The sequence below is a fragment of the Chamaea fasciata genome, unplaced genomic scaffold (genome assembly GCF_029207755.1).
Source record: "Chamaea fasciata isolate MVZ Bird 193981 ecotype frontalis unplaced genomic scaffold, bChaFas1.0.hap1 SCAF_19, whole genome shotgun sequence".
Classification (NCBI taxonomy): domain Eukaryota; kingdom Metazoa; phylum Chordata; class Aves; order Passeriformes; family Sylviidae; genus Chamaea; species Chamaea fasciata.
The window spans coordinates 2,497,822-2,517,566 of NW_027094104.1; the positions used below are offsets into that span (position 1 = coordinate 2,497,822).

The 19,745-nt window shown below is 41.6% G+C and overlaps 1 protein-coding gene across 6 annotated transcripts; it reads left to right on the top strand.

Annotated features, from left to right (window-relative positions):
• Window positions 1–740: 740 nt before the first annotated feature.
• CEP95 (centrosomal protein 95) lies at window positions 741–18,766 on the top strand. Of its 6 annotated transcripts, none has more exons than XM_066200331.1 (23): window positions 741–837; window positions 1,901–2,029; window positions 2,996–3,103; window positions 3,949–4,059; window positions 5,032–5,140; window positions 5,572–5,681; window positions 6,415–6,549; window positions 7,017–7,216; window positions 7,623–7,692; window positions 8,354–8,397; window positions 9,517–9,638; window positions 9,951–10,077; window positions 10,270–10,384; window positions 10,709–10,872; window positions 11,147–11,239; window positions 11,633–11,783; window positions 12,887–13,047; window positions 13,476–13,550; window positions 14,024–14,176; window positions 15,176–15,322; window positions 15,409–15,480; window positions 15,553–15,736; window positions 17,197–18,766. In XM_066200331.1, exons 1-22 carry the CDS (start codon window positions 816–818, stop codon window positions 15,727–15,729), a joined length of 2,595 nt encoding a protein of 864 aa, XP_066056428.1. In that variant the 5' UTR covers window positions 741–815; the 3' UTR covers window positions 15,730–15,736; window positions 17,197–18,766. The 6 variants fall into 6 exon arrangements, with proteins under 6 accessions (XP_066056428.1, XP_066056427.1, XP_066056426.1 ...); XM_066200330.1 differs by having other exon boundaries at window positions 17,201–18,766; XM_066200329.1 differs by lacking the exon at window positions 17,197–18,766 and having other exon boundaries at window positions 15,553–15,908.
• The last annotated feature ends 979 nt before the right edge of the window (window positions 18,767–19,745 follow it).

The window sequence follows — 19,745 nt, forward strand, 5'->3', positions numbered from 1 at the left end:
TCTTTCAACATGGAAAACCCAGAATTCCTGAGGAGCATGGGATACTGTTACTCAGAAAGGAAAATAATAGACTTTCACCATCCAACCTGTTCAAAAAACTGTATGCCAGCAGCTAATGCAGTAAATTTCATTTCTAAATCTCATTGTTAATCCAGGTTTTAGCTCTCCTTTGAGGCAGATTTGCCTTCGGGTTACCCTGTCAACCCTGTATCGTGGCAATGAACACCAACACCCGGTAACGGACGTACGGGCCGGGAAACGTCCTGGGCCAGCCTGCAAGGTCAAGTGCTGGAACTTTCCCCGCCCCCGCCGCAGGCCGGCCCTTTCCGCACCGACTGTACCGAGAAAACCCAAATGCCGCCTCCCGTTCAGGTGACGGAGGCGGAACCTCCCGGGCGAACCCCCCTTTCCCCCGCCGCCATTTTGCGCCAAGCGCGCTGGGCGGCGGGAGCGTCCCGGGGCCAGCCCGTGCTGCCGGGAGCCTCGGCCCGCGGGGCCCGGGGGCGGCACCGGCCGGGCGGCACCGAGAGGGCTCGGCGGGAACGGGGGCTGCCATTCACGTGACGGGCGCTGCGGCTTGGCTTTGGGGCACGAGCTCGCTCTTTTGCTCCCGGTTGCGGCTCCCGGTCCGAACGCGGGCCCGTTCCCGATCCCGTTACGGGGCCGACCGGCCCCGCCCCGCTCCCGTATCACCGGCCCAGACCGACGGCCCCGCAGCCCCCGGCGGCGCGGCCCCGCCCCTTCCTGCCGTTGCTGCCCAATGGGCGCGCAGGCCGCGGTTCAAAGGCGGGGGCGGGCGGGCCGTTGGCGCCGCCATGGGCAGCGCTGAGGGCACAGGTAGGGCCGCGCCCGAGGGCTCGCACCGCGGATCGCTGAGAAGCGAGCTTCTCCCTCGGCACCCCCGCGCTGCTCGCATCGCTGGCACCGTTTTATTCAGCTCTTTAAACCTGTCGTATTCTTGTATTACGGCTTTTAAAGCTCTTTACGTTAACCTCCCCCTAATCCTCTTTTGTCTTTTTTTCCTTTCCTGGAAAGGACACTTTAACTTATACTTAATAAAGCTACAGGTGAACAGCAATTCAACAGCGTGAAATGTTGGAGATGCTGCTTTAACCTTTCATGCATCTGAAGCTTAAAGTGATGTCTGGAACTGGTGGAGGAGTAGAGGAATGGAAAAATAACACTCGTGTGCAGAAGACTGAAAACTGTGCAAATTAGTTTCTGTTATAGTAATTCTATACTTCTTTTTTTTTTCCAAAGGTGACTTATGCCTTCTCCAGTAAATTAAAATTCTTCATACTTGTTAAAATACGTGTCTTTCAAGGCACTTTATACTCAGGACTCAGAGTTCGGGGAGAACTGGGATATTAATGCGAAGCTCATTGTGCTCAACAGAGTGCTTGGTGGGGCCACCTCTGTGTTCTTCTAATCCTTCAATAATTAATTAAAGTAGAATTTACTTTTCATGAGGAGTATTTACATTATCAGTGATGTCATTTCCTAAGATTATTAGAGAGCCTGGGTTTGTGTGAGAAGCTCATGTTTTCCGAAAAACCTGTTGGTTCTGGTCATTGATAAATGGTGTATCAAAGCTTGGTTTGTTAAGGTCCTGAAGTTTTGGAGTTCCTGGCTATGAGACCAGATTCAAGTTTGTGTTTCATTACATGAAAAAAAAAAAATTAAGCCCAGCCTGTGGTACTTCAGTGCCTTTCACCTCCCAAGTCCAGCTGGGCTATGATTGCAATTGAACAGTGTTTAATATTTTTGGATGGATGAGCCGGCCTCCTGGGTTTGACCACCTCTGGTGGAGTCAAAGACACTTACAGGGGTTACCTCTTAGTCTAAATAACCACGTCTTTATGTATTTCAGTTCTGACATTAATGTTTTTCTTCTAAATAGATTGGGTTGATGTTGCCAATGATCTTTTAAGGACCTGTCACATAAACAAGCACATAAAGCATCTTTCAGAATGTGGTGCTGATGTGTTTGTTCATCTTTATGAGTCAATCTTAGGAGAAGAAGTGCCAGGTAGGAACGATAATTGCTAAATCTGTTTTTTTATTTTTGTCTCTGTGTATTTTGTAGCTAAATAAAATTGCAACTTATAAAACTTCCTGCAGATGTAGGGATTTAAAGTATTTGTGTCCTTCCAAAGACAAAAATAGAAGATTGTCATTCTTTAAGAAGATTGGAGTAATATCGGCCAATTTTATTTTAACTTTGGACTGCTAAGAATGCCAGCTATGAGGATAGCCACAACAAAACTACTGTAAATGAGGCCTTGAAAGCCATCTGTGAGCATAATTCTTTTGAAGGCTGTGAAATGGCTCATTTTATCTTACAGCAGTGTTAACACTGAAGTCTGCTCTCATAAAATGCATAATACTTACAGTCTGCTAAGAGCTGAGCTGTGATTTTAACCCTGCTTTAACCCAGCTCCACTGGACTTCAGTGACAACAACTAAGCAGAGGCTGTGCAATTACGTATTTGCTTTGTTTATAAACTGTTACGCGTAGGAAGTGCCAGACTACTAATTGCAGAAGACTTTAAGAGCACTGAGGTAACTGGCTCCTATTGAAGGCAGAAGTCCTGTTAAATGTAAGTGCAGAACTAAAAATAATGTTGTTGCTAATTAAGTAGAATACATTGCAGTGCAATTAGTGTGTGACAGGGAAAGGAGAAGCCCTAACATGATCTGCAATTCCAGTTTGATGATCTGAACTAGGTGTGTATGCTGGGAGTGAGGAAGGAGCAATGCTTTAGTAGTCTCTGTTCCTGAATTTAATCCTGATAAAACCCTCACATCTTCCAAGGGGTGTTCTAAGTTTGTGCTCAGTGTTTATGAAAGATTTTGTAGGACCATATGATAGTTGGGCTTTTCGCCATGGACACAAGGTACTGAACAGATATTAACTTGTAAACAGAAGTTAAAGTAGCTTCATTAAGGTACTTGCAATAAGCTGTCATTAAAATTTTTTACTTCTTTTAAATAGATTTCATTGCTTCTCCCAGAAGCCAAGAGGATGATGCACATAATGTACAAGCAATAATAGATTCCCTGGCGCTGGATTATTTGCAGGTCAGCTTGTCTCACATCACAGGTGAGTGCTGGGTTTAATGAGACAAACACAGCTGAGTATCTGTGGGGTTTAATTTGAGCACTTTAAGGACCAGCTGTTACACAGCTTGCTTTCCGACTTCCATGGAATATCTTCTTATGGTAGTGGATGGCATCAGAACACTGACCCATTGCCTTGGACATCAGGTTGTAAATTGAAACAGCAAGCAGAGAATAAATAAGAGAAAGGAATGTTAAAGTTAACATCCAGCCATTCTTCATCTGGCTCCCCAAGGGTTACCTGAAATCTGTTACTGGCTCAGGCTTAGACACTGGGTTTTAAGACATTACCCTGGAGTTTCAAACGTGTTGGTATATTTTTAAAAGTTGGTGAGTAAAGAGTTGAACTGTGTTATTTATTATCTGTACAGAGATAATGGCTTTCCCTGAGTATTCCTGTGTGTGGTCTCACACAGCATAACCTGCAGAGAATGAAATCTGCTTGATAAGAAGTATCTCTGACTTGGTGCCTGTACACAGTGGCTGGTGTTTGCAATCCTGCTGCCGCTCCATAGACTGCTTCTTGTTACAGTTTTATGTATTAGAAAAATATTAAATACCAATTGTCCCTGAAAATACCCCAGAATATTCATTTTGTGAGTGTGGAAGCAATTACTGCATCAATAAATTTTCACTGAAAAGATGTAAATTTAGAACACTTAAAATATACTTTAAGCTCACCTACATAGCCATAAATAAGTGACCAGGTGCCTTCTGAGCTGACACCTTTACAAGAATTTCCAAGCACTCTTCTGCAGAAAATGCTTGCTTTTGAGAATTCTTCTGTGGAGTACTAATTATTAATATGTGCCATTACCTTCTCTTAAGGTGAGAACATTGTGAAAGGAGACAGGGAATCCATCAAAAACCTCCTCGAAATATTTGATGGTTTGTTAGAGTATCTTAGAGAAGTCAGTGAAGCATCTTCTCAGACTGGAGGTGAGATGTAAACCCAAAGTGTTTCCAATGTAGCAAAGATTTATTTGGGGCTTTTTTTGTTACTTATAACCTTGACAATGGAGAGAAGAGAGAGACAAAACTGACCCTGGGAGAGGAAATTTCTGTAGTGAAGCTGAATATTTGCATTCCTTATTTTCATAAATGATAATAAAATAGATAATTTCCCCCCAAACTTACACAATCTTTCTGCTTCATTCTTGTGGCAGAAACCTACTCTAGACAATTCATTCTTTGTTAGTTGCTTTTCAACCTGTGAGTCAAATGATTTAGGATTAGGATTCAAATGTTTGCTTTAATTGGAACAATAAGCAAATGTCCCTTTTACTTACTAGAAGATAAGGGGGATGACAGCTTTTCCTGGGAAGTGGGTCTTAGGAGTAGATCCATAGCAGGGGTTATTTCGAGGAAAATGGGAAGAGAATCCGCTCATCCCTGCAGAGGCATCTTACTGCAGGCAGTGCTGGTCTTCGCACAGCTGATAAGAGCTGTCACCAGTGGCTGTTGCACTCTGTGAGAAAGGGGAGAGCACTTGGTGCCTGAGTGGACAGAAGAAAGAGGGCAGTAGGAATGTTCAGTGCCTGTACTGCTTTTCCCTTCCCTCAGACTGCCAGTCTTGCTACCCAGTGGAGGTTAGTGGCTCAAATTTTCCCAGCTGTAAGTCCACAGTTTAATTCTTTTGAGGAAGGAGAAGTGTTTATTAATAACTGGAAAAAGGGGATATATGGTAGTGTTATAATTTTTCAAAATTTACCATAGAAGTTGCCCCACCTCCCCTACCCTCCTCTCTTCCCCCCCCAACCTCATGGGGAACATTACATGTCATCATTTGAGATAAAATACTGCAATGTTGATATTACACATAAGCTGTTTTGGCGATATTTGAAGTAGTACCTGTTAGTTTATAGGTAGAAGTAGTTTTCCTGAAAATAATTACCTCTTGGTTATTAACAGCTGAGCTAAATGTGCTGTCCAGTGATGAAATTCAAATTGCATCTCAAGAGCAGCTGGAAAGCGCTGCTGATCAACTTACACAACATATACTACTCTCATCAGCTGAAAGGTAAGAACAATTCTGAATATTTGCTTTCACGTAGTCATTGACTGTCTTTGTGTATCTGTAGACAAATTAGAAGGTTTTTTGTCATATAGTCACCTACTGATTACGTATTCAGAAGGAATGCGAGGTGACTGTCTGGTTGGGCTAAAATTACATCAGGAACATTTTTGCCATTGAAGAGTCGCTGATCTTGTTTCCCTTAAGTTTACTTTTTGTGTGGAATGAAACAACTTGAGAACTTTGATCAGTTGTAGAGACTGTATTTTAAAGATTGGTTTATTCAGCCGAGTTCAGTTTGTGGTGGTGACTCGTGCCCTGGTTTGCCCTGTGGCAGCAGGGCCGTGTCCTGCACGGCTCCTCGGCAGCTCCATCTCGTGGGCTGAACGGGCAGAGGCTGACAGAGGAAATACTTAATGGCTTTATGTTCCCCTTAGGCCCCAGTCAGAATATTTTATTCTGACTTGTGATACAGATGGCTCAGAATCTACCAGTGAATTAATTAAACTTGGAGATACTGCTTATTCATTTTCCAAGAGAGGAGAAGGTGAGTTTGGGTGAGAAAAAAAATTAAGACTCTTCTGTATTAAGACTTCTAGGCTTTTTTTTTTTTTGTTTGTTTGTTTCCTTTTAAAAAGTTACTTTTCTTTCACATAAACACTCTTTTAAATCCTTTTTAAAAATTCCTAGACAACCCACAATAAGCAAATTCATCTTCCTGATGTTAAAATTTCTGGAAGTAAATATTCCAGGCATTATTTTTCATTACTCCTGCACTACCTTACTTGGGTAAAGGTTTATTGTTTGAGTTCTAATTCAGTTCTATAAATGCATTTTATCTTGTTCAATCAAATAGGAGAATTCTGAAGACTTTGTTTCATTTGTTGCAGTGTAAGATACATTATTTAAGACCAAAAAGATTAATAAGTTCATTCTTAAAGACGACTTGTTAGGCATGTGTTCCCCTTCAAAACTTCATAGATGGCTCTGAAACAAATAATGTGCAGATGACTTAAATGGAGCTCATTCTTATTTCCTGTTTTTTTTTCTATAAGAATATCCTAATTCTTCCTATTGTTACTGATGATTCACCTCCTCAAATAGAAATATTGTGAATTATGAACATTGACTGGAATTACAAAAAAGAATTTACCTATTTTGAACTTAGTATGGATTCCTGACACCAAGCAATTAGCAGACATTAAAATTGTCCATCTCAACAGTTCATAATAAGATGCTTTATAGATCTTAATTTAATCTTTTTAAACATCCACGTCTAGAATTTCACATGCCTGTACTGTGTCTAGCAGAAAAGGACACAGGGGTAGAAGAATCTGAAAGCCCAGAGGCTCTTGCAGCAATGCCCAGACAGTTCTCAGAAAGTGAAAGGGGGATTGTAAAGGAAAGGGAAGATGGTGAGTATTGATTCTTTTGAAAGCTCATCCGCCTGATTTCGATTTAGGGGTGGAGGGAACTAGGGTAGTGTGGAGGAGAGCTTTAGTCATGAATGGAAACACTTCAGTCATGTTTTAAAATAAATTATTTTCAGAAATGTGATATTTTAGTCTCTGAGTAGGCAAACTTTTAAGATCTGTGCTATTTCTGCTTAGCTAGGATTTGGCTTCAGCGAGGCTGTTTTTAATTGTGGTTTGTATTCTTCTCTTTTGTGGTTCAAAACACTAAAAAGTCCTTGTGGAAGAGCCTCGCATCCCAAATCATGTTCTCAAGGCTGAAAAATGTTACAGCACTGTCCTGTGCTATCCAACAAAGGTGGCAGCTCACATTAGCTTTCAAGACACTTCCCTTTATTACGTATACACAATGCACAAAACATACTCTGCTTTCCCAGATCACTTCAAGTTCTTTGTATTTGGCTCTTCAGGAGGGATGGAGTCTGTTCATGCTGCTGAACCTCACAAAGGGAGTCTGAGTGCCAGTGCTACAAAACTGGGGGAGCCTATCCAGCAGGCAGTTCCTGTGCTGCCCCCCTTCCAGCCCTCGGATCCGGGATGGAGAGATTACCACAGCTCAGACAGACAGGCAGCAGCTCTGGCTTCCAGTCAAGCAGTGAACATTCCTACTGTAAGGAAAAACCTACCCTTTGATTATTTCATTTTCTTTCAGTAACCAATACTGCTTTCATTTGAAAACCTCCTAGTTTACTTGCAGAATGGGAGTAGCTGGTTCCTGAAGAACACTTTTGAATGTGTCAGTTTATCTCAGCTCCAGGAATTTTGGATTGTGGATTCATTCTTCACTAAGTGTCCAGAGAGGAATTTAGTTTGAGGGATGTGTTTGTTTTATGCATATATACATACACAACTCCACAGTCAATGCAACTGCACAGTTTGCAGTAAGCAGTGTAGTGATTTTTTATCTATCTATAAAATCAGCATTGATTTCCATTTGCAGACAGACCTAATGTACGAGCTTCCTGTCAGCACTCTCCTGTGAATTTTTAGAACACATCTTGCTTCTTATATTTCAGATTGAAAAGTCACTTACCCAAAAATTTGATGATGTTTCTGATGGTCTTCCTCTATCAAGAAAGATCCCTGGTGAGAGAAAAATTTGCATCCTCTAGGGTAACTCTTAAGCGTTATAATGTTGCATTTATTTTTACTGGCACCACAAGAAACATTGTTTTGAATCTACTAGTGCATTTTTATAAAATTCAGCCACAAGTTCATATTTCTATCTCTGTTTTACAGAGGGAAAAAAAAATAGGTTACTTTTAATCTATTCCCTGCACTGGAAAAAAAGTAATCCATGTCCCCAATTCAACTCCTTTCTTAGTTAATCCTGTTAAGATGGGCCTATACCACAGAAATCTCTTCCAGTAGATAAGTCCCATGGCGGAGCTTATTCTGAGCAGAGAACCATGGACCAAACAAGCCAGTTTCAGTTCTAAGAAAAAGCCATTAACTGCTATTGTAGAAAAGGTTTAGAAGCTATTTTTTTCAGTACTCATTTTCTCTGTTGCCTTGGAAACACTGCTTACCTTTTTTAGTTTCCATAGCATTCCCATGACACTGAACATTGAAGACTGGAGAAATTACCAAAATGAATGTCACAACTGGGTAACCACAGTTGCTTTGTCATTCAATTCTCTGAATAATTTGGATCCACAGGCCCTGGCTCACATCTTTTTTTCCTTGTTACCCATATTAGTAGGCACAGTGCCATTAACTCACATTTACCTGTCATCTGCTTCTGCAGTGGGAGAAATGCTGGGAGATGATGCTGAGGACAATGTGACAAAGGTATATGTTGCATCTTTATTTCTGGAATTTCAATCAATATGTTTTGATTTCTGCTTAATTTGTCTGTTATCTTGTGGCACATCTGGGCTTATTTCAAACCTGCTTTGGACTTTCTTTCCCCAGTTTACCATCAGTGATGCAGTGTTATTAGACTGTGATTATGTGCAGTCTGTGAGTCATGTCAGTTCTTAGTTCTTCCTGGAGCTGTTTGCTCCAAAAAGTACAGAGCCAGCACCCACAGAGTTCTATTTATCACAACCAACCAGTTACTGGTTATCTTGCTTTTTAATCAGAAATGTACAAAGCACAGGAATACAGTCGTGTTCTTTCTCTGAAGTGTATCAGCGTTCTAAATTAGTGATATTTTGGGGGTTTTTGGCCAATAAAACTTAGATTTATTCCTTTTTAAATCCATTAACTGCTTATTATATTCTCTCCTATTTTCTTGCATTGTCTTTTGCTTTTCAAAAACTGAATAATGCAAAACCCACAAACTGATCAGGAGTTATCGATTTGTGCCTGTAGAAATGTCTGTAAAGGTAGATTCTTTCTCTGGAAACACAATTTTGCCTTCTGCAACCACAAGAGGTACTCACAGACTTTGCTTGTTCCAGTAGTTTAAACAGCTTTTCTTTCTACATTATCTCTGAAACTCATTTTCCATTGGTGCCTTTCCCAGTATGTCCATGCCAAGCCCAAGTTACTCCAGTTTGAAGAGAGAAGTTGCCAGGCAGAGCTAAACCAGTGCAGCTAAATGGCACAAGGACAAGTCTGTTCTCTTTTGGCTTGCTGTGAACTGCAGCTCAGTCTGTACTAAGAGAAATTCAGCTTATTTCCACTACCTGGCATCAGTCCCAGGCTGATGAGGTGGAATGTGGAGATAACTCATTACCTTAACTGAGACCCTGTTCTGGTTCAGTGGTTTAGCTGTGAACTGATCTTCCATATTTTTGCTAGTCCATTTCTTTAAACATTGACTCTCTAAAGCACACTATCTGTAGTCAGGAGCCTAGAAATAAAACTATTTTTATATACCCATGCTCGCAGTGTTTGGGATGGTTCTATTACAGCATCTCTACTCACATGATCTATAAAACCTTCATTTACTCATTTTCCTAGGTGCCTCTGGTATGTGAGTCTTCTATATCCACCTCCTCTTTTGAGGAAAAGCTCTCACTATGTGCTGAACAAGTAACACAAACCTCAAGACCCGAATCTCAGCACCAGCCTAAAACAACAAGGCAAGTTCAGATTTTTGGTATTGAACCACACTGGCACTTTGATTTCCATGGCCAGCCAGCCCCCACTTCCCTTTTTAAATAAGATCTTTCTTTCCCTGGCTGTGTGACAATGAAAGATTAATTCTAACAGAAAGATTTTCTGTTTCTCCTGACATGTACTCATCTTGTTAAATATGATTATAGGCATTTACACATTCTGCTTTACTTAATCCTGTAAAAATGTGCTTAGGCAAAAAGTGAACTGGAATTGTGTGAGATAATGCTCATCGTCAAATTTTTAGAACAGAAATGAAATCTGTCTCTTCTCTTTAGCAGATATGAAAATTCCACCACAGATTCAGTTGAAGATTCCCACAGAACAACAAAGGAGAAGGTGCCTGAGCAAGAGTTTCATGAAGCATCAGGAAATCTGTTTCGCAGGCTAAATGAACTAGATTTAGTAAGTGCAGTCTCTTCTTTGTTGAGCTGAGCAATGCAGCTTTAGTAATGACAGTGGAGAGAACAAGAGTATCACTGCAATATGATTAAAAGAAAATCTGCAACTAACACCTGGCTTTAGTTCATTCAAACTTTAGAACTGTCTTTTGAACCTGACTCCCACAAAAAAAAACCCCAAAAATCTATCCCTTAGATGTTGAAGAGAGCTTTGGGTGAGCACACAAGAGAAGAGGAGCTGAGAGATGAGGACAGCCTGTCCCAGCACAGTGACAGTGTCATGGACTATGGCCGAAGGACAGCTCAGAGAGGTAATAATCCTAGTGCCACTATTGGGATGGAAACAAATATAGAAGAAAATCTTTTCATGTGAAGCTGCTACACTGAATTACAGTTTCTTTGATCCAAACCTGAGCTACAGTAACAAAGTTTCTGTTTAACACTTAAAAAACTGTGGTAAAACTTTGCAAGAAAAAAAAAAGGCAAACTCAGCTGCAGTAAAAAATGTATAGAAAGTGGGAGGAGGGACAGAACACAAGCTCACAGAGCTGTGGTTCTGAAATGAGGGCCTAGTCACAATTCACTTCAGTGGTTTGTCTCAAATTAGATCCTCAATGAATGATCTTTCCCTACAGACACATCACATCCAAGGCACCCAGGCAGGCCACGATCCCTCTCTCCAGCCTCTCCCTCATCCCAGCACCAGGAACATAAACTGCGTGGGAATGTACCAGGCCAAATAAAGACAATATACAGCCACCTGCAGGAAGAAAGGGATGAAAGAACAAGAAAAACAAAGGTACTTTTTAGATTGGACCTTGTGGTAATTCCTACCAACAGTTATACTGAACCCAAGAAAACAGAACACTTGTACATAAAGGGGACATCTGGTCTCCTTTAGTTATCATATGCTGTTTTATCTGTAGCCTGCTGAGGAAGAGACTTAAACCCCAAATTTTACAAAAAGTTTAAAATGGAAGAAGCTACTTTGACCCATGCAGCAAACAGATTAACAAGGTGACTGTATGGACTGATTATTTCCTCTGACAAGTCCTTTTATTTTTGTTTTCTAGCTGGTCACTAAAGCTTATGAAAATGAGCTAAGAAATTTTGAAGCGAGGGAGAAGCATAGACTTTCCAAGCTCAGAGAAGCTGCCAAGGAAGTGGTAGGTGGTGCACTGTGGGGATTGCTGGTTGTGTTTTGTTTGGTTGATTTTTTTTTTCTTTTTAAATTTGTCTAGGTGGTGAGTCCAGACACTTTTGGGTATAAAGCCTCCTTGACTTCCAGTGTCATAGTTACAACACAATACAAGTGAAGTAGTAACTTACTAATATTAAGGGCTGCAGAAGAGCTAACGTTACGCAATAATGAGATTTAACCTTCATTTGAACCCTGACCTGCATTTTGCAAATTCTGGTCTTCTGGAGAATCCAATGCAATATGTCAAAATTCTCATTTTAAAGTCTGAAAGACTTCTAACTTCTGATGGCCAAACTGTGTTCTTTCAGTGTTTCCCTTCTCATACCTGTTCTCCATCTGTTTTACATCTGCTCCTAAGGAACAAGAGTACAAAGAAAACGTCTTTCAAGAACCTCCAAAAGTGTCTCAGCCAGTGAAAGTTTATTCTAGAAAAACCACACCTCAGTATCCCAAATACAGCCAGTGGATTCCAAAACGAGGGATCGTGAAGCCAAAGCAAGCAGCTCCAAGTAAGAACTGCAGAACTATACTTGGTGGAAAACTGGCATCTTTTGAAAGCATGTGTTGAACTCCAAGAATAAAGGAGTCCAGTCCAACATATACCAGTCAGCTGTAGCATTTTCCCTTCTTCCGACCTCTATATGTCTGGATTTTTGTTAGGGAAGATAATGCTTTAAGTAAATGTAAACCATCAGTGCACAATCGAATTGTGACCCATTTGCTACTTCCTTAAAATCCCTTGGATTATTTTCAGGGCTTGTTTCCATTGCTGCTCCTCCTGTGCTTATTCCACTACAGTCTGAGCTCTCCTTTTGTTGCTTTTCTGAGCATGTATCAGATTTATAATTGGGCCTGTGGCTTGAGCTGAGCCATGTGCAAGTCACAGAGCAGGATCTGTCAGGACCCTGCCACTGTGGTGTTAATGCAGCCACTGGATCTGCTGAGCAAGTGATGCTCCAAGAAAGCCAAGCTGCAAATCCTAGGCCCAGTTTTGGTAACGAGCACTGTGCATGCCTATGGATAAGATCACCAGATAATCCCCTTCATACCTGGATGTTGCTCAGCTACACCGCCTTATTTTTTTCCAGTTTTTGAAGGCCATATACTTGGTAAATACCCTTTTGTTTCATCTCCCCATCATGTCTTCCTGCTAGAAAGATCAAAGATACAGTGGGAATGAGCTGGTTGCAAACCAGTTTATTTTGCACCTGTTTATTTGACCTGGATCTGTCATTACCACTGCTGTGCTGGCTTTATTTTAAGTTGCTGCAACCAGAGAGAGAGAGAGAAAGCAATCACTGATTAGTGGTGGTCAGAACCACATGAAGAAAGAAGGGGGATACCTGTCTTAGTTGGCTGGGGTGGTGGTAGGGAAATGACACCTGAGCTATAAAATCAGTCCTTCAGAGAAAACAAAAGATTGAGATTGCTTTTTCTGCTGCTGTACTGGCAGGATGTGTCCTGCTGGGCTTAGCCTGACGTGGTAACAGCAGCATGGTCATTTTATACAGTGTTCAGTGTAAAATATTTCTTGACTTAGGCTGACACAGTCTGAATGAATTTACAATTAAATGTATTCTCCAGGAATTTATTGCTTACCTTTATCTTACAGTGACAGTAAGAGACAATGACCTCCTCTTGCAGCTCCTGGAGGAGTTTCCCCACCTGCACATTTCCCCCCGCACTCTGAATAAAATGTGGCAGCGGCAGCTTGCACAAACCGCGCACCTTAAAGCACTTTCTGCCAGACCTAGACCAAAACTCCAGAGTGAAGTGAGTGTTCTCATTCTTACCTGCTGAATGTCAGCAGAGATCCCCTGACAGGGCACCTGCACACCCACAGCACGACCTGGAAGGATGTTCTGGGAGCTTGGTTAAATAGGGATGTACAGATTTACATACATAGGTTCAACTTTTCATTAGCTACTTGAATATTACAATCCTTCTTTTATACTGGTTTCTCAATTACTGCCTAGGGTAGCTATTGCTTTTTTAAAAGCATTTTTTAGTTTCCACTGCTAGTTCTGAACAGTCTTTTAGTTTAAAAGTGAGTTATGAAATGCAGAAGTTGATTAACTTACACAAGGCAATTCTCAACCCAACCCCCAAATCATAGCAGGGGGGTAATATTTAAACCTACTATATAGGACAGCTTATCCTGCAGCATGATGCAAGTAATTAGCTTTTTTTTAAACCTCTAGGTTGAACAAGCCTTGAAGAAACAGGAGCTGCTTGCTGCAATTATTAAGAAAGATCACGATCACAGCAAGAGACTGGTATGTTCTTTGAAGACTATTTGTTACGTAATGCAGAGATTTCACATGGAGCTCTCGAGAATGCATATTCCCAGATCATGAAAGTGGCTTTTTGTCTTATGACAACTTCATGTTTTTGAGTAGCTGTGGTCTTGAAATGCCACATAATCTGTTTGTTGTGCAGCTACTGGGGTCATGGAAATGGATTATTGTTACGCTGCTTTGTTGCTCTAAAAGGTAAAACAAATTCTAAAAAAGGTGCAAGGAGGAGAAACTTGAGGATGTGTTGCAGCTCCTGTGACAGTGCTGACTCCTCAATTCTATGTAACGTGACTTTGCTACATCAGTGGCGACCAACATTTTAACCGTAACTGCAGAGCTGGGGTGTGCAGGTCCTTAGTAAAGGACCCTAATTAGCAATGATTAACAAAGCTTGGCCTGCAGGAGTATCTGCTGGCAGTTTGGTGGTCTGACAGCTGCCGCTCTCCCTTTAGCAAGAGCTCAGGCAGCACACCCAGCGCCAGAGATGGGCCCAGAACAAGGTGACAGAGCGGCGGCAGCAGGCGGCCCGCGCCAGAAAATACTACCAGGATTACAGGGTCCAGCTCCGGGCCAAGCTGCTGCGGGCCAGGACACGCGAGGAGAAGGTGAGGATCAGGGGTCTCGCTCTGCAGGGGTGGGGTTCTTTCCTGTCAGGACCCCAGTGCTGAGGTCTGGTAGTTCAATGCTGCATGTGCAGAAGAGCACAGAGCCAGGATGAAATGGTTGATCAGTCAAGGCCACAGATGAAACGATTCCTTCTCTGGAAATGTGGATCCAGTGCAGGGCAAACCACTGTGAAACAAGAAAGGGTGATTTATGGGGCTAAGAAGAGAGAAAGGGTGAAGTATCAGTATGGAAAAACAGGGCTGGTAACATGAGAAATTGGGGAAATGAGTTTTCAGAAACAGTAGGATTAAGAAGTTGTTCTACAGTCACCATCCAAAGAAAACAATCTAAATCTTCAGTTAAGGGAACTGATCAAACAGGCAGCTTTGTTATTCAGTTGTTTGTTAAACAAAGAGGACTTTGTGACAGATATGATCTAATTAGGGCTGGACATCAGAGTGAAAGAAAGCAAGGAGAGTTATTACACTCTGCAAGAGCAGATACACAGTTGTCACCTTTCAAAATGAAAGATTAGAAGTTTACTGCATAATCCACTGGTAGGGATTTGAGAACTGTTTGCCTCAAGCTGTGAGCTACAGCTGGTAAGTGTTCATGTGGAGAAATGGAAAGCCTGAGTCCAGACTGGATTTCCTGCTGCTGGAAACCTGGATGAAGGTCCTGAAGTCAGTCTGCAGAGTAGTACAGGGTGGGTTGTAAATCACAGTGCATGTTCAAAGGCCCTGGCTTGCACAGTCGGGTCATCTTACTAACCTGACATGAAAAAATTATTTTATCTATCAAAATTTCAGCTAAATGAGTAATACAAATCCAGCTCAGCTGTATCTGCACCACCATTTCTAGGTACATAGCTGTGCTTTTTCATGGGCTATCCTCATGTAAACACCATTCCATCAGGAGATAAAGCAGCTGAGAAATGTAAATGTATACTTACGAGTTCCTGGGAAAGCTTCAGGTTTGCTTTTTCTAATTGCTGGCAGATATTTAAAAACTTATTTGAGGAAGGCTTAGAAATTCAGAAGCAAAGACTGAGGGACCTGAGAGCTTATGCTCAAGAGAAGCGCGATGAGCAACGGAGAGAGCACCAGGCTGAGCTGGAGTCTCTGGAGAACTACTACAAAGATCAGGTAAAGCTTCAGCTGGATCAGGCAGATCATATTTTTCCGCTTACAAGTCTTTCTTTAGTTAACTTCAACTCACATGTTTTGTTTAGTTTTCCATGCTAGCAGAAGCTATATCTCAAGAATTCCAAGAAATCCAAACCAGAGAGAAAGCACAAGCACAAGTAAGTATTCTTAATTTTTTCCAATTGCCTTTTCTTTTTACATGCTGTGGCTAATGTCAGTATTTTCTTTAGGTGCTACAGAAAACAAAAAGAGAACTGAGATCAAAGATGGAAAAGGAAATACAGCAGCTGCAAGCAGCAATCATGCACAATGATGATGACACCTTTTTTCAAGAACTAGAAGCAGACCGACTGAGATCCAGGCTTCAGCTAGCTTCTTTCCAGTACAGCCAAAGCCATCTCCTCTAAGACTTGGGTAAATGTCACTGGCTAAGAGGGACCAGAGTCTTTGAGAGCTGCTCTAATGGTGTGAGGCTGTTTTTCTCTCTAAAATATCTGTTCTGTCATTTTGACCTGTCAGGGGCATAGCTGCTGGGATCTCCACAGCACTTTCATGATCACCAATAAAGTTTTTGAATTACTTTTTACCTTCCTAGCAAGGCTGGGGTAATGTTGGGCTCTACCCAAAGGAAGCTGGGATGAAGTCAGAGTGCTTTAGTGAAGTTTTCCTGGTGGAACAGCTGGATGCTGAGGCTCCTCTGCATCTGTGCTGGGGCTGTTGCTGCTAAGCCAGTCTAACACCATCAGCCAGAAATCACGGATTGGAAAGCTCACAAAGCACAAGCTCTCTAAAAAACACACCAGAGGTTCAGGTTTCCTGTGAAAGGCCAAGTTAGAGAATGCCTGAACTAAACCTGAAATAAATAACTGCAAATTTAAATACATTAAGCAAGCAAAAACGCCTTCAGTTGTGTTTGCGGTGTTGGTGTTGCTGTCTTGATAAAACATAGAGGCATATAAAATACTCTTCCTATGCACTGGGAAAAGTAATTTGAAACAGAAAACAATGCAGCTTCTTCTAGAGCTGTACATGATGAGCTTCTGCAAGATGTGAATCCTGGAAAGGAGCTGTGGACAGCATTCCTATTTTACACAAGGCCACAGTCACCAGTGCAGCCTGATTACTCCATCTTCACACTGACAGAACCAAAATTAGAGAATGATTAAATATTTCACCTTACAACTGAAGTAAGGTCTGCTTCCAGGCAGAGCAGGAGCTGACAGCAGGCACTGCACCTTGTAGCATCTTCCAGTGCTATAAACAGTGCAGTGCCCAGCAGGAAATCCAGGTTTCACCAGCCAAACACTGTGGAGGTGCCAAGACTGAGGGATGACACTTAAACTGAGAACCATTACATAAAACCAAGCTGATACTCATGAAGTCCATTAGTGATACAGCCTCTGCCTGACAAAATACAACTCCTAGGTTATCTTCGTAGTAAAAGAGTTCTTGCTTAAAATTGCTGTGTGAGAAGTGATACAGGAATAGGGGATTTAACTGCACTGTACATACGATATTTAAAGGTTGCCATGAGGGCATTTCTCTGATGGAATTGACAACAGAGATTTCACACTCATGCACTGGAAAATGAGCTAAACATAAAAAAATCCCCAGCATCTGAAGGAGCTTCTTTTACAGATTAAACAAACCAGCCAGCTGTTAGAGCATGAAATACCTCACTGCAAAAACACAGACCCCAAAAACCACACCAAAACTTCTCCACAGAACCAGAGACACAAACCCTGATTTGTACCAACCTTTTCAGGGAGTTGCTGTAAGCCTGGCTAACTTGAAGCCTTTAAGGGACAATATTTATCAGCTAAGTTGATGGAAGTTAGCAAGTCTTGACCAAATTTGCCTTTATTTCCCTCAAGGAAGACGGTGTAGCTTTGCTGAGTTTTGAGAGGAGACATCTGTTCACCAGTGCTGAGATAAAGTCCTTGCCAAGACCTGCCAGTACCTGGGAGCCAGAAGTCAGACCTGCTGTGTTTGACTAGAACATTCAGCACGCTCCTCACTGTAGGTAACAGAATGTAGGAAGTCGCCAAATTTCAAGCATTTTCTCCTGAAACAAAGTCGAGTTACTTAAAAATGACATTGCTACATTTTAAAGATTTAATTAAGAAAAACTTAAAACTTTTAAAACCATTGATGCTGTGACAGTGCAAACAGCATACAATTTATTGCTCAACTTCTGCATGGGTACATACATTAAGTACTTAAAAACCATTTTATACAGATTTTTTTTTTTTGTTAAAGCTCATGTAACAGCTGGGTGAAAATACATGATACCAACGCTAAAACACTCTGCAATAAATACAATGGAAATGATAAACTAAGAACTGTCAGTTTGTGGAGGAGTAATTACACTTGTATAAACTAATTACAACTACAGACAAAGCTCTGAGGATGTGTAGAGCCAGGAACCTACTACATAGTGTAAAGTACAACAAATGGCACCTGTTAACTGTGTGGTGCTGTTTAAAAAGATGCTACATTGAGCTGGAGGATGGTGCTGTGAGAGAGGAGCAAAGCTTGAACTTCCATCAATGCAGCCTTTTAAATGCACCAGGAGTTCAGTACAGATGTAGTGTTGTAGAACAGGAATTTCAAAACAGCTCGTGTGCTCTGGACTTTAGTACAACACAAAAATTTGGTACAAATAAATCAGTTTAGGGAAACTGAACCTATGTGCAAAAAAAAAAAAAAATTAGAATACATACTGTACAAAGCACCATTACAAAACTCTTTACACCGAGAAATTAAATCCTCTGAAACTCAACTGTGAACTGTATATTTGAAATCTACAAAAGTCACTGTTCATAATTAAACATTCATAATGAAAAGCAACAGCATAAAACCATGATGTGACATCTCTCTAAAACAACTAAAGACTGGATAAAGTAAAACCCAGTAAGAGGGACACATTGAAATAAATATTCACATTAATCATGGGGTGAAAGTCCAAGGTTAAAATGCAATATTAGGCTTAGCACCTTTTTGAGGGGAAAGTAGCTGACATGTTCTTGAAACAAAATTTTGGAAAGGAATCAACCCTTTACCACTTTCAGATAAACGTCCGACTGGGTGATGAGGTGCTTTAGTTAAAGCTCTCAGTCTTTATGAAGGTAGAAAGGCACTCAAAATACTTGGTATATTCATCCTCATCTGTCAGCTATGGAAAGTTCAATGCAGATTTGTCTAGTTGCCTATAATATATTAAATTTATAATATCTGTGGCAGTTAAAAAAATTCTCAATGTCATACCAAAATGTTTGGTAGGAAAACAGATGTACTGCTAAGGCTGCTGTGAAAATGAATGTAATTATCAGCTGATCTCAGATCTCTTTTCTGCAGAGCTCATCTCCTCCCTCCCCAAAGATGCTTTTGTGACAGCAAGGTGACCATAACTATGCATTCAATAAATCCACCAGCCAGATTTTATATTTGCCGTGTTCCACGATCAGAGAGGCTGCAGCCACAGCCTGGGCAAGCACAGAGGGATTAAAAAAAACCCAAAAAAATGAAATCACTTCTATCAGTTCTACAACACTGGGGTCTCTCCTGTGAACACTCCCAAGAACCTGTCTGTAAAACCCCTGCAGTCATTCACACCTGGCAGGGGCTGAGCAGAGGCTTTGGGCAGGGCTGCGCTTTGAGTGACAAACTCTGGGCAAGAACCTGCTGTGCTCCCCCAGAGCCGAGGCACAGGGCAGCTTCCCTGCTGACAGAGTTACCTGAAACTCTGAACTGGGGAGCCCAGCATGGATGCAAAAGCACCAGCCCTTCAACAGGAGTGCAAGAGTCCACTGAAATGAGAAGGCTCTGATGTATTTCAAACCCGGCTGTCACAGCAAGGCTCTTGGCTTTCTGTTTACAGCCCGAAGTAGCCTCATCCTGCAGCCAGCCCACAAAGGGAAGCAAGTCCCTTGGAAGAAACCTGCCAGCAAAAGCTGTACAAAGAAAACAATCAACATGTGGATTTGGCTCACCAGATTCTTACCACAATTCTGTAAAAGTAGTCCCTTGCCCACTATTCTAACACACAATATCCAGCAGTAGTTTACTCACTGTGGCAGTCAGACTTGGCAGAGCAAAGTTCAGTTCAAGCTGCACAGAACAGACAGCAAATGAGCTGGTTCACTGTGACTTCCATGCAAACATGGAACAGCTGGTTACATCCCATCCCTTTAGCATTTTCAATACCTTTGACTTTCTTCTCCTTGGCAGTGAAAAAAATAGTGCAGATTTGATGATTAATTGTAACCTAAGTTACAAAAACACAACACTGATTGGAAAAAACCTGCTACTTATTCCAAATATTCTCATGGCTGAGAGGAGAACGGCACTGTCTCTGAAGCAGCCTGATTTATCCACACACCACGAGCAGATCAGACAGATTTCAACTGAGAATTTCCAAACT

Coding starts and splice junctions, on each gene's coding strand:
- CEP95 (XM_066200331.1), top strand. CDS start 816: ATGGGCAGCGCTGAGGGCACAG. Junction 7,693..8,353: donor TCTATCAAGAAAGATCCCTG/GTGAGAGAAAAA, acceptor CTGCTTCTGCAG/TGGGAGAAATGCTGGGAGAT. Junction 10,873..11,146: donor AAAGAACAAGAAAAACAAAG/GTACTTTTTAGA, acceptor TTTGTTTTCTAG/CTGGTCACTAAAGCTTATGA.